Source organism: Neodiprion lecontei, chromosome 5 (genome assembly GCF_021901455.1).
Source record: "Neodiprion lecontei isolate iyNeoLeco1 chromosome 5, iyNeoLeco1.1, whole genome shotgun sequence".
NCBI classification, from domain to species: domain Eukaryota; kingdom Metazoa; phylum Arthropoda; class Insecta; order Hymenoptera; family Diprionidae; genus Neodiprion; species Neodiprion lecontei.
In genome coordinates, this window is record NC_060264.1 from 9,074,632 (window position 1) to 9,089,782 (window position 15,151).

At 38.6% G+C, this 15,151-nt stretch overlaps 1 protein-coding gene across 5 annotated transcripts in view; it reads right to left on the reverse strand.

Moving 5' to 3' along the window:
• Positions 1 to 15,151, reverse strand: part of LOC107224086 (protein phosphatase Slingshot homolog 2) — a 169,395-nt gene that overhangs the window by 87,416 nt on the left and 66,828 nt on the right. Inside the window, exon 1 of one of the 5 annotated variants that reach the window (XM_015664006.2) lies at positions 1,727 to 2,596. The exons of the other annotated variants lie outside the window; for them this stretch is intronic. Within the exon in view, the coding sequence (XP_015519492.1) occupies positions 1,727 to 1,806 (80 nt within the window). The 5' untranslated portion in view covers positions 1,807 to 2,596. Of the gene's footprint in view, positions 1 to 1,726; positions 2,597 to 15,151 lie in introns of those variants that run through there. 5 annotated transcript variants of the gene reach the window in all.

The window sequence follows — 15,151 nt, forward strand, 5'->3', positions numbered from 1 at the left end:
CGCGATCGCCGCGAAAAAAATGTTTGTACATCTGCGCATTGAATAAACACACTCGTCGCGTGTAGTATCATTATAAAATATCAAATTACCACTGATATAGTTTTATGGTCAATTTGTTGGTTTTTTTACTTTTTGTACGGAATTTGACCACTGATTATGTGTTTGTAGGAAAACATGGTAGATGTATCTTGCTCAGGTATCGATTTAAAGAAATCACATCACAGATTAAGAAATAAAGTTTTATACAGTGAAACTATTAATAATATCGAGTAATTCTTAATATCTCACACGATGTAGTACATCGAAAAATTGATAACGATATTATTATAGACTAGCATGGTTTTTTTTTTCTTCGATTTTTATACTTTTGCGCTAACAAGCATAATTCAGTTACATATGTACCACAAATAATATGTAGTACATACTCTAGATACCTGGACATATACGTATAACCTTCCAGTGTTACATGTGCAATGGACACGGCGATACAAGGTAGGCTAAGAATTCACCACCGTGCCTTCTATACTTTTATCCGGTTTCTAAATCCTGCATAATTTTGCAAAATATTTCACGTTGAAACGGTGAAATATACGTAGAGTTGAAACAGAGTACATCAAGGAGAAGTGAGATAAGAGAGCCGGTCTGGCGATTATGCGACGAGAAATTCGCGTGTAGTATATTCATGTATTGAAATACGTGTGTAAAAAAAAAAAAAAAAAAAAAAACAGAACCATGATTCGTTTTTCGCATTGAATTACACAAGCGTAGTTTTCGCCACAGATAATAACATTCAGGCTTTTTCACTTGGAAATTTGTCAATACTTTACTTATTTCAAATCGATATAATTTTAATTTTTTGCACGTTTCTTCGTTCGTAGACGATTGAAAATAAAATTGAGCGCCCAAATAATTTATTATGAATATTTGTGCAGCTCGCCAATCTTGAAATTGAAAGTTGTCATTTTTTCCATCTTCTTCCACGTGTTAGATGAAAGTTCTTACTTGGCAATGTTTGCGATATAATCGGTGCTTTGCGAGTTACGTAAGACCTGTACGTTATATAGAGCGTTAAATATGTCTAACGGTGAATTCGTCAATCTCCCGTAACACCGTGAAAGCGATTAAATCCAACTTCCAATCATTCGCTTTTAATCGCGACCCTAACCAACTCCAGTTCGGCAATTAATCTCAAAGGTGTCATCTCGACACGCCGTCCCAAACATGTTCGATTCCCTTGATTGTCGAACACGCGTGACACGGAGGAACGAGGGAAGGGAGGAATCGGACGGGAATGGAATTGGAACGACACGTGCTCGCCGCTCGGCCCTTCGCAGGAAACAAAAGACACGCGCTTTCGGAGCGAGCCTGAATCACACGGCACATAACGGTTTTTTCGTAAGAACGGACCGCCGCGAGCCACGGAGGAATGTTTCGTGGTATTATTCAAACGAGTTAATAGTCAGCAATGACTCTGCCTATCGCCGAGATTAGCAAACTTCTCGGAGGATAAAAACTGACGATGAGACGAGATGATAACGAAACTTTTCACGGCGTAAAAAGTTCCTTGATAGAATAATACATCGTACTAAAAGTTACGAGAGTCGTTAAATCTAGTAACTTTTCTACGCTCTGTGCCTGAAATTTACTACAACGCTGCAGGGAATATAAATTCCCTAGATACGAATAAACCTTGTAGGGAACTTCTTTGTCATAGGTTGATAATTACCTGATATATTGGATGTAACCGTGCCTGGCATCTTCGAAGAGAAACCCAGGGTTCCGCATAACGATATTTTCAAATACCATTAAAACACACTTGATGATTGGTACACGTGTATTCCACCACTAACACCCGTTCACTCGTTGTACTGCTAGGCTTGCGCATCCGCATAAGTCCGTGAATATTGTATCGAAACTTGTTTGGAGCACACTTTCGGTGATAAAAACTTGACGCTGAATAAAGAAGAAGCGATTATGACAAGTTAGTCAGAGTTACATTTCAAGCACACACTAAAAACGCCGACGATCTTTTTCCACTAAACACACACGCAACGCGGTATTCGAATTTCAAATTTAAATTCCAACCTCGTTGTAATCGATCAGGCTCACTTCAAGCGCGATATTTTCGCGGTAATCATTTTAAACCACCGAAGTTGCAGAGAACGAGGTATAACAAGAACGAGAATAAATATTCCATGGCAAAGTTGACTGTTCCGTAATTCAAACGATCCAATATTTCTGAGAATCGTACGATTCAGCCGCAATTTTCAAACTCATCGTTGAATCAGTCGATTACCACGATAACGTCGTTTCTCCTCAATCTCCTCGTCGTTTCGTAACAAATTCACCGTCGATTTTCGTCAAGCGAGAAAAGAACGCTCACTCGAGGCAAACAAGATAAAACGAATGAAAAAAAACACAGTAAGCCACGCAGCGTCGAACCCACCCGCGCCTATTATCTCCAAATTTCCACTTCACGAGGCTGAGATTCTCCGAGTTTCGGATTAAACTGCTGCGCTGCGCACGGACGGCGTGGTTTCGTGTCGTTCGACCGTAACGCGACGTCCACCATCAGTTTCAAAAGCTGCGAGGGCTTGACGCGCGCGCAGCAGCGGACGCGAAGCGACTGAGGATCTCAACAGCGAATGCCTGCGACCAAACACGAGACGCCTCCTCCCCTCCCCTCCCCACTCCTCCCCCTCAGACGACCGCAACGCTCCCCCTGCACGCCGCCGGCAGCCGTCTGCCGAGGACCCCGCGCCCTTGCAAGTGAGGGCAACCCCCGTGTGACGCTTTTTCCAGGGGTCTGCGAATAGTGCGGGTTGAGTCGAATCGAATCGAACGGTGAAATTCGACACGGAAATCGGAATTGAATATTCCCGGTATTCGAATTATTCGAATACCGGAGTATTCGTTTCGAACAATGGTTGAATAGTGGTAGAAGCAAGTCGAATAAAGAAATTCGACACGGAAATCGGAATTGAATATTCCAGCATTTGAATAATTCGATTAATGGAGTATTCGTTTCAAACAATGGTTGAATAGTAGTCGAACCGAATCGAATAGAGAAATTCGACTCGATAATAAAAATTGAATATTTCGGAATCGAATATTTCGAATAATTCTAATAATGGAGTATTTGTTTCGAATAGTAGTGGAATAATAGGCGAATCCGAACGAATGGTAAAATTCCGGCAGTCGAATAATCGGATTTTTCGAATAATTGTAACGGTTCGGATGCTGAAATATTCCTTTCGAATAGTGGTTAAATAGGTAGAATTTTTTCAACAATTCAAATAGTTCGAATACTGAAATATTTGATACAGGGAACGAATCGAATCAAATCAAATCTAATGTTCCAAAATTTGGATGAATCGAATTTTTTCAACGATTCGAATAGTCTGAATAAATTGGAATATTCGAATGGGTTGAATTTTTGAACAATTGGAATAATTTCAGGTAATTAAGATATTTCGAATACTGGAATATTTGATTCGAATAATAGTCGATTCAATTTAAATTAAATTAAATATTCCAGTTTTTGAACAAGTCGATTTGTTCGGAGAATTCCGCAAGTTTTCTGCATTATTCACTTATACCTTCCGTATTCTTTTGATACAAACAAACTTGTTTTTTTACAATTTTGCATTGATAATGTACGGTATAATGTGCATTAATGAGTTCCTGGTGGCTCATAATTTTTTTGGAATCAAAATTGAAACGAGCTTTCTTACTATGGAAATTTTATGTATCTATGATCAATGTAGGTTTCGTTAGTTTCTCCTGTCACTTGCATCGCTAATCATTGGCACATAAAATTTACCGAGTTCCAGTTTGGATTCGAAAAAAATAGCGAGCCACTGCTGTGTACATATAATTTTCTATCAAGTTCGTAGCCATTTTTATAGCAACATTACAGATTTTTATTATTGTTTTTCTCTGAAATGTATTCTAAGAGTCGAATTAGACTTTTCTGTCAAGTCCGAAAGGATTATAAATTCCTTAGAGAATATATTGAATATTTTTCTTCATACAGCGTGTCGATTTGTTACAGACCTCTGACTGCGGATAAGTTTTACAGAATTATGCGAAAACTTTTACAAGCAAAACTTTGACCACAGTGTTCGATTGAGACACGGTAAGAGATTGTCAGAAATATAACACGAATGTAAAAACGACATGCGAAAAGTAAATTGGTGTTACAATAATTTATAAAAATGAAATATCCAACAATCCAAGAATCTGTGAACGAAAATTTGCAACGAGTACATTTTCACTAATATACAAACAAAATTGCAGCCTGCCGACAACCTGCTTTACTTACTAAACACTGAATACGGAAATTAATTTTACTCTAAACCAAAGAGGTAAAAAAGGAAGTTTCGAATATCGGTTGGTAAAAAATCGATGAAAAACCCACCGAACCCGTTACGAATGAGAAATTTACAAGATAATGATACGCTCGAACACTTCTGGCTCGCTAATGGATTCTATACGTTACATAAGAATATAGAAGTTTATATTCGTTGAGTTTAGACTGTATGGCGAAAGAGGAGAAAAAGGAGAAGAAATAAACCAAAAAGAAGAGCAAATCGATCCGTAAAGTCCATCGATGGGATTTAACTGACGACGTAAGTTTCCGACGTAAACTTCAACCGGGATGTAACTTGATTCCTGCGCATCAAGCCGATGAAAAATTGTCTCATAATTTTTGCATCCGTGACAATTTTTTCGCGTATCAGGAAAGATCTCTTTATTTCAAAAAATTCTTCCGTCCTCGCCTATTTTTCAACTACCGTGATTGTCAAAGCAACGAGAAAATGGCTACTCGCGGGTTGTAACGCACACGTAAGTAATAACGCGTACCAGAGGAGTTTACAGATTTACGCACACGGTAGGCTGCGTTCTGGACATGAAACGACTTTAACAGGAACAGGTGCAATGCTCTGGAAACCTGTTTTACGTAACGATTACGGACCGCGTTTCTCTCTCCCTCTCTCTCTCTCTCTCTCTCTCTCTCTCTCTCTCTCACTCTTCTCTCGCTCTCTTTCTGTCTCCCGATACATGCACCAGCTTCGAATCACACAAAGAACGCCTCGGATGACCAACAAAGCATGCACCAAAATACCCGGTCGAAATAAATCACCTCCTCGCGCAGAGAGCGGGCGTTCGTGGTTTCGTGGGGAGAAAAAAATAGGGAAAAAAGACGGATAAAAAAAAAAATAAATAAATAAAAAATATAACTGCATTTGTTACACTCAACCCGACTCTGATTTTAAATTCCTGTCGAACGATTGCCAACGGGGTTCCAAAACGCTCGAGGCCACTGGGTCAACCCATGAACAATTTTTTTTTATCGTTATTATAGAAGCAAATATTTGAAAAAAAAAAAATAAAATAAATTTCACATCCTTCAAGGAGATGGATTATTGTGCGAAATATATACTTTCGCAAAATGCAAAATTTGAAGAAATATACTTGGTTGAAAATATTTATAATCAACTCGATCCGTGGTAACGTTGAACAAAATGTTTTTCAAGCGTTTCTTCGCGCATGGAATCGTATAATCAAAAGAGAATTGAATTGGATATTCAATTATTTGTTTTCACAGTCAATTATCGGCTGTGTAATGAGTTTTCATTTTCACCGTTACTTTCACCAGGGATAGAACAATTTTCATAAAATTTACCAAATCGCATCGTGTTCAATTTTCATTTTTCAGTTAACACGCAATTTTCTTTTTTTTTTTTCAGGCATCAACGACGCGAGAAAACGAAGGTGAAGTCTTAAAGAATTGGGTAAATATGTAATCGACTGACAGAGATGACAAAAAGAGAAGTTTCGTCATGTGCGCATAATATTCCGGACATGAATATACTCTTACAATATTCGAAATTTATCGCGAATTAAAATCATGTAGAAAAGGAATGAATAAAATTTATAGAAATTTCGGAGCCTTGGACGCAGCGGGATTTTTACTTAAGGAAGGTTAGTTTTCACAACGTCGGACAATACGCCGTGTGAAGGTGTCGGTGTGTGAATAACTTGGCTAATAATCATCCGAGGATGAGACGATAATACATATCTCGTGTAGAACCGGCGATAAAGGCGTTACTGCAGCGAATGTCGAATATCTGATGTAACCGGCTGACCTACACCCGCACAAAGGCGAGCCTTGAAACATTTTCCGCGGCTTTTACGCGTGCAAGCGAATCAGCGAACTGCCTCCGAGGAGCGGAACGCCGTTAAATACGGTATGAAATAAGGAGAGATAGGAAGAGAAAGAAAGAGAGAGGAGAACAAACACCGAATATTGGCGAACCTTCTTCGGCGAAATGATGTTTTTAGCATTCTAACCTCAAAATCGTGATTTTTTGGCTTTCGTGATAAAAATTACGAATAATATTTTTTGATTCGCGTGTTACAGCACTCACTTTCGCCTCGTATCGTAAACCTCACATCTTGTCAAAAAAAAACCGTAACCATACTCGTTATGAGATGTACGCGTTATTCCATGCGTGATTTCCGTACATAAAGTATCCGTTTCTACGACGGTCGAGTGAATATGCATATGCGCATGCGCGGAGTACTGAAAAGTCTTTTCCGTACCGCGCGCATGCGCTGTCGCGCACAAATCTGACATTGCGCCGCCCTAACCTCAATTTCGTGCTTCGTGAAAAGACGCGTAACATACTCTTGTTTTATAAAGAATCGTCTGCAGCAAGGAACCAACGACTTTTCGCCTTGCGTATATTACAATATTCATCTTCGGCTCGTATGCACGCTCACTTACGACTAATATTTCAAACTTATACTCGGACCGAAAAAACCGCGTTTGCCTCCTTGTTACAGAATACACTGATATGTTTCTTAGACATTGCGGCTGAAGCGCCATAGCCTGTCTGAAATATGTGCAAAATTGAAAAATAAATATCAACGAAGATGGAAGAATTCGATTTATGAGACGAGCAGTGCTAAATTCGTCATTTTCATTAACTCTAATTGGTAACTTGAGGGTGGACATCACCCCACACATTTTTCAAACTCCTCGTAGAGTCCCTTAGTACCTCAACTTTACCTATGTTTTACAATATTGAAAAAATCAATTTGCCTCGGGAAAACTGAGAGTGTATTTTCTCCAACCCTTAAACAATACCTAGATATTATTTTTAGATTTTTAAAACTCATCGTTAAAACAGGGTATCACTTTTTTGGACCTGGGGTGAATTTGACCCAGTGTGACAGTTATGCGATTCTACGAAATTGTAACGAGTTGGGGTTAACATCCCTTTGGTATTTTCATTAATTTATTTCACTTTTCTTTTTTCCAGCGTATTCTCCCGCGGTATTTTGCATTTTTTTGGCGCGGAAACAAAGGAATTGTCTCGTCCCGTAAACGATACCCACTTATCGTTATTAATTTTACTTTTTTATCGCCGATAATTAATCAAACGAGGGGCTCGTTTCTCCCCGCGTCGTTTCTCGACGGCTTTAGAAAGGGACGTTAACCCCGATCATACGGAATAACACGCAAACGCGTGCAGCGTCTGCGTCACACGGTGTATTCGTATTTCACAACGCGTTCATCCACGTCTATCTGACGCATTGAACCTGGGAAATTTTTTGAATACCCGTAGGAAGTTCGATCGTTATTCCTAATTTGCCGAGACAGTAGTTGCAGATTTTTTTTTCTTCTCCGTCGAGTAAAGACTGCAGTGTGTTGATTAAAAGTAAAAAAGAAAAATTTGCGAATCGGGTATGCAACAAAAGTGAAAAAATTTTTACAGAATGCTTCAATAATTACCGTCTACTTCTATATCGACGTTGAGAAATATTAAACATCTGCATCTCAGTTAGGTTTTGTTATGAATAAGGAATTTTGAACCAAGGTTTCACGATATTCCATATATATATGTTGTTTACATGTAATAAATATCCTTGAAGTATTTGCAGGGTATGGACGAACTTCCACGTTATGATAATTACATTATCACATCAGTGTTCAGACATATGGTTTATCGGGAGTAATTTTGTTTCAGTATAGATATATGATTAAAAAAAAAAAAAAAAAAAAAAAAAAAACCATTTATAAAGAAAGAAAAAAGTTACTGGATCGAACGAAACACAAATTTTGCGATATTCCGCATCGTTGCATATCCCGCTTGATTCGCAAAATATTACGCTACGTTCTGCAGACGAAATTTACAGGTACATGAAACAACATGTCTAAATGGGTAAATAAGACGTGGCGAAGTTTTTACGGAGGATTTGGAAACTCGAATTAAGAAATTGCCACGAATTTTGTGAATTCATCACTTTTGATCGATGCTTATGATAATTCATGAATTTATTACACTTTGCAATCCATGCTCCCCAGTTTGTAGGTTATAAACTTATTTTCGGCTTATAATTTGCTCATTAATTCTCTTGCTCAATTTCAATTATAACCTACCATTATCGAGTACCTAGTCTCAGTAGGTACTTTCGTAAAATTGTGAAAATTAAGGTGAAGTTGATCTTTATTTTAAACGATGTTAGGTATTGCAAAGAATGCAACAGAACCTTCAGCATTGTTGTGATTGGATTTGTTGAAGAATGAATAGTCGAAGTTGGCTTTTTTCATTACACGAGACTCGGCGCGACGATGTGGTTTAATCCCCCATCTAAAAATTCGTTTTTTACACCTATCGCTTGTGTACTTTTTGAAAGTGTTCCAGGCTTTCAAGAAATGTGAAAAAATTCAGGATTTCTTCTCAAAGTGTTGGCTACATCAACGAAAAGTTGTGTTTAAACTCAAAAGTGTTTAAGTATTGTTTACAAAAATTGATATTCAGAAAATGACTGTTCCTCTAAAAGTCCCGGTATTCACACGACAGAGGGTTAATAGTTACGCGAATCCATTGACGGTTTGAAATTGTCCAAAACATTGGATATGTTGAATGTAAGTTACGATTCCTCGGGCAGGTGATTCGGACAATTTCTGTAAAACTGAACGTCGACGACGGTGTGACGTGAACAGAAACCAGGTACCGTAACGAACAAACATTCCGCCGGTCGTATTTTATCTCATTGCACAAATGCGCACACAGTGCAGACCATGAGCACGGATTAACGCTGAAAGATAAATAAGTTCCGTCCTCAGAAAACCCGTTCGAACATAGGCAACAAGTAGTGTAGGTACATCCACGAATTAACAAAGGTCGAAGGGCCGACGGCTGCGTTTTGGTAAAAAAGAAATGAACTCCGAGACTGTGGGTAAAAAAATAAATATCGAACAAGTAAGTAAATAATGAAATCGTGAAGAAAAATATTGCCGACGACAAGGACGCCCGTTCGGATAGGTTCACGTTAAGTGCACACGTGCTGCACGTGCCTGCATGATATATTCATTCTGAACTTGCGGTCGGTTTGCCCGCATTAGAATCGGACAAACACGTCTGAATAATGGCCACTCGGTTTTTTATTTCTACATTTTGCGCAACCATTCTACCCGCACATCCTTTATTTCTGGCGAACAGCGTGTAATAGTACCAAGAACTCACCTCCAATCGCATTTCTGTTACAAGAAAAATGGTATCAAAATATCTAAGCACAAGTGTAACACTTCCCACTCAAGAAACATTGTATTTTTTGACTTTGCTGAGGGGAGGATTTTTGAGACGCTGTGATTGAGCCAAACAAACTGAAAGTGTGAGGTGACCGTCTGTGGAGTAAAGTTATAGAGCGTGTTTTGAACCAAGGGATCAGAACTGCCCGACCCCGATCTAAACACAGTGAACGTAATTAACAAGATCAGCCGTTGAAAGTCAGAGTGACGTAAAGTAAATCACCGTTTGACAGAAATTCAGTCAAGACTTTCAGCTTTCACATCGTGACATAGTGAACACGACGAGGATTGCTGCGGCGGTGTTTGAGCCGCCTGTCTGTCTTATCGTTTCGTTAGATCACAGCTTACGTTACCAAGAGAATTTATAAAACTTGTCAAGGTTCCTCGGTCGTGTGTTTGTCGTTCCCACTTTTACGCACAACGCGTCTCAATTCCACGGACAAATAGCTCCTTGGATATGTTCTCTTTGAAGAAGAAATATCAGGGTGAAGTTTGTTTTTCGATGTTGATTCAAACCATCCCGAGACACGCGCTCAAAGACTCTTTTCTTCTCATCCAAAGACTCGAGGTATTCAACGTTGATTGCTGTCAAGTGATGCGATCCAAAGTTAGAAACTATTATGGCACCTGCGTCTCGTTCATATACACTGAGAATTGATCACTTCCACTTTCAAGCCTGCTCCTTTCACGGGTACCAACTCCAAGGTGATCAGAAAATTTTCCGCAAACTCTTTCGACCTCACGCTTTTCATCACAGACAGAAAAATTCTTCCGACAATGCGAAAGCTCAAGGCATTTATTAATCCAGCGATCTGATCGCGGGACAGCTAAGCGTTATCCTCGCTCCGTTAGTCGTTGTATGTAACACGTACCGGGTATATTCCATTTCACGATATGAAGTCGGACGCGGTAACGACCGCGGGCTAATTAACCGTACGGTATAATTAGACAAGCGCAAGCGATGTCTGAGAAAATGTTCGAGGAAACCCGCGGGAGGTTTGATATGCGACAAGCTGGTGCGATAATTACACACGCATGTATACAGAATTACACAACATCTGTTAACCGAAAATACACACCCGGTTCCATTGTTGTTGACTTCAATTTAACCACTTCTTAGACGTTCAATCTAACTCGACTGTTCACATCCACCGTCTCTGCGTGTCTTTCATCACGTTGCGTGAACTGCCTAATTGACGTATGTTTCACTTCGGAATTTCCGCGGATTGTCGGTGGGAATAGCGTCGATCGCAAGGTAATTAATACTTGGCGATATTTAATACAAATAATAAACACTCGACGATAGAAAGATGTGTAATAAGTTTCATCTTCAGCAGCTATCAGCGACTTCGACTCAGGTACACAGTAAAATTCGAGTTAACGGACTCGTTGTGTGCGTTACCAAAAGTGGTAAATCAGTACTTCATTATGCAAGCTTAATCCGATGCGCGAACCATTACCAAAAACGGTCTAAGGGTTGAATAGAGATAAAAAAAAAAACAAAAAAAAAAAAAACACCAGCCGGGTTTCGGTTTGCGGAGAACAAAAACATCCGGGGATCGAGGATGTTCGTGGATTACAAAGGATTTCTCAGGTCTGCAACAACGGTGTCAGACGATCCGGGCTGTCAAGGATTTTGTGGTGAGGCGTAACGCGATAAAAGCCAGACACCTGGGAGTTCGAAAAGCTGCGGCTTTGACTATGGCCGTATGGTTCGAAGTTATGACTCATTGTGCGCGTGTTGGGCGAGTGTCGTCGCGTTGGTTGTGTAGGAGTCTGGTTAACACGTGCAATTTTTTGAGGTCTTGTTACTTGCATGACCGCAGAGTTATTGTCATCCATCCTCGTTACGGCTGACGGATGCTTTATGAAACTCAACGGGATATTTACACCGATCTGTTCAACAACGCACTACGCACGGACATAATTCACGCCGTTCCGATCCTTCCGTATCATACAGGTATTATTAATAATTAGGTTATTGCTTCGCGTATGCCGCCAGTTTTCTCTGAAACTCTTTTGTTTACATTGCTTGTAAAATCAGGGTGTTTCAAATTTTTTAAATTTTCAATTCTCCGGCTCCAAGATTCAAAAAGACCGAGCACCCGTTGCGCCTTGATTTTTCTACGAAGGTGCAAAGTCGATATTAGCACACCTTTAACACGTATCGTCTCTTTTATATTTTACAAAAAGAATACATTATGGCCCAAAATGATTGTCCAAAGTGCATTACCGAGATAATTGTGATATAGGAGGGTCGCAAAAAATGCCATAATGCATTTCTTTGTGAAATATAAACGAGATAATTCATGTTAAACGGATGCTAATATGGATTTCAAATTTTTTTTTTTTGTTTTCTGAAAAATCGGTTTTATACACCTTATAACTGGTGCTACAGTGTTCAGTTTTTTTGACGCTTCTTTTTAGACCTGAAGCAAGCATTTTTTTATTAGAAAAATTAAAAAAATTTCAAATCTGAAACACTCTCTCTGTACATTTATTCAAAATGTGATATCGGTTGCCCATCTGCTGGCATGAGCGATGAGTTTCACAGAAAATTCTCGGTATAATAACAATGTTCCCGAAAGAGAGAAAGAGTGCTTTCATGTTCTGCGTAAGAAAATTTTAACAATTCCCCATTTAAAACGAATTTGCATTAAACGAACAATCTTCATCCCCATTGACCGCGAACTTTGTACGTTGAATGTTTCTCATTTTTCGAAGATGATTTTTCTAAATCGCCATCTGAATATTGCCAAAAATCTCCGGTATAAAACAGAAGCTAAATATTCTCAACCGTCACAGAAACTCGATTTCAGAGGTCCATTTACGCTGCTGATTTCGATATTGAGGGTGAAATTGTAAATATCCGAACTGGGGTTAAAATACGAAGGATGAAAAAAAAAAAAAAAAAAATTTAACTCGAAACGTCGACGTGATATTTACTAAGGTTGGCCGATATAAAAAGTTTGCAAAAATACTTTCTGCTACTTTTCCTCCAATTCATCTACACACGAAACAAAATACGTCACAGACAAATAATCCGTGACATTTTGATTATACGAATCGACGACGTAGATTCTTGGATGCGGCATATATTTTCCTCTAACAATCGTCGTATGCCGCGCAATAGACCGATAAAAATCGAAGGTTCGATCAAACATCCGTTGAATAAAAAAACAAAAAAAAAAAACAAAAAAAAATAACAATAATCAAGAAATATTGAAAGCGAGGCGAGGACAGGCTGACGGTGACTGCTGACTCCAGGGTCCATAAAATAAACCAGCTGCAGACCTTTCGAGGTCAACTTTCCAGCTCAAAGTTCAGCTCCAAAAAAAGTAAACTCACCGAAGCGTTGTTAATGCGAGGATAATATCGAAAATTAAGTATTCTCACCGTTGGTACGTGAAACGAAGCGTGCATACGTTTTATATCGTATAAAAACGAAGTAAGCTCCGAGAAGTTACGTCAGGTTATCAATACGCCAGTTTGTTTCAATTTATAAGACATAACGGACTTTCCGTTTGTCCCAAGATTTTTCATTTCGTTCACCGTCACTTTCGCCATTCGTTACTCGATTTCTTCAGCAGTTCACAGATTCGTATGGACTGATGAAATTTACTATGGATCGCGCGGAATTCAACATTTTATTTCTATTCCCTGGAGATTTGAGAATGAGACTTTATTTTTGCTTCATTGAATGAAGAAAATTTAATATCATTGCTCTTTGCATTTATCAATTTTTACAATTAGACATGGATAGCCACAAGTGATGTATTCCAATGTATGTAAAGTGTTTAGATTCGAGACTGAAAATAACAAACATGTCATCGTTTCTATCATCTATCACGTATAGAGAAAATTTGGAATAACTAATTAAAGGGTAAAAAAAATCAATCGCTGTAGGTGCAATAATTTGGATATTAAAATGCAAGTAGAAGCGTAGAATTATTTGAGAATTATTATAAAAATTTGAGGATGTATGGAACTAATAACTGGTTCGACAATGTGTAGAAATATAAAAATTATGAAATCAAGATTTAAAAAGTGTTACTGAAGCTGATCAAGTTATATATCTGGTTTAAAAATCAGTCCCTGTAATATCTACAGGGGGAATATAAAAACGCTTAATTTCAAATTTAAACATCTCGTATGATCAACAATATGAGAAAATCGCATTATTCTATCTTTGCGTCTAAAAAAACATTTGACATGTTCGATTCTGGTGAAAAGTAGTTCGTTTTGTTCATCAATTATTATTCTCTTTGTTTTTTTTCTTACTACACGACAGTTGGTAAAAAAAAAATCCAATATGCAAGATCGTTATAATTTACGTATCATAAGATTTCAAAAATCACATGATCATTATTCTGAAACGTAACCAGCAATCAGACGATTTGTGAAGAATTTATTTAGGAATGAATCGAGCTATTTTTATTTTTTATAAAAATCAGAAAAGCAATGCATGGACTTTTCGGTCCCGAAAAAGTGTCGGTGTGACATTCCCTTGATATTCGTCCTGGGAGACATAAAACCCTGAGATTTCTGGTTTTCCATATCGCTGGGCATGCGGGTTTCGTTGCATCAGAACGGAACGGAACGATCCATGGGCGTGCGATAGATCAATTTGACGACGCTGACCTTTAGCGACTGACTGGGGAGATATCAGAGCCAACAGCAGCCAGAACTCGGAGACCAGGAACAGCGGGATATAAATCTAGACACGTAGAAGTCGAAACGCTGGGCTTGATCAACCGCACCGTGTGCGGTCAAATATCGTGGAATAAATAACAGAGTCGTTCAACGTGCGCGACGATTGTTTCAAAGACTCTTATCTGCGGGACGAACGAACGTGTTGAGATTAGCGCGCCATGTTTTAAAGTAAATAATTCGTATGTAGTCACCGCCGTTTATTCACGTCTGCAGAATATAATTGGAATTTATGCCGTTCACCCACTCGTAAATTTACCGAATGCCGTGTGCGCGGTGTGTACGTGCATTCGCATCGCGAATAGATGTGTGTTACACACGTACTGTGTACGCACAAAGTGCAGCGCGGATGTGGAGGTGAGCTTAGCCGGGAACTCGGTGGAAATTTGGACAATATCGAGTTTTTCGTTTTTCAAATAATTAAAAAATATGTGCAATGAGAAAAATTTCATTTTTTATAGTAACTAGAAGAACTCGGTAAAACAGGCGTCGTTAAATAAACTGTTTGAATATTGTTGGAATTTAAGGACTGAGCGGTAATCGGAACAAACAATTTCTCTCAGTGTGATAAAAAATTCATTACAATATTCGTTGCAATATTCAGTGCGTTGAAAATTTACTGCAAAAAGTTCTTGTCGTATTAGGATGTTGAAAAACATAATTTGCGATTTTCCACCGTGACATTCTCCGAAAGGGTTCTTTTAGGTTAAAAGGAAGGTTCTGAAAAAGGATCAGCATGATACCTTCTGTGGAAGGTCGCGCTCAGTTGAGTTTTTACTTTTATACATTTTTTAAAATTGATTAAGAATCGTGAGTAATTTTTTTTGTTTATTG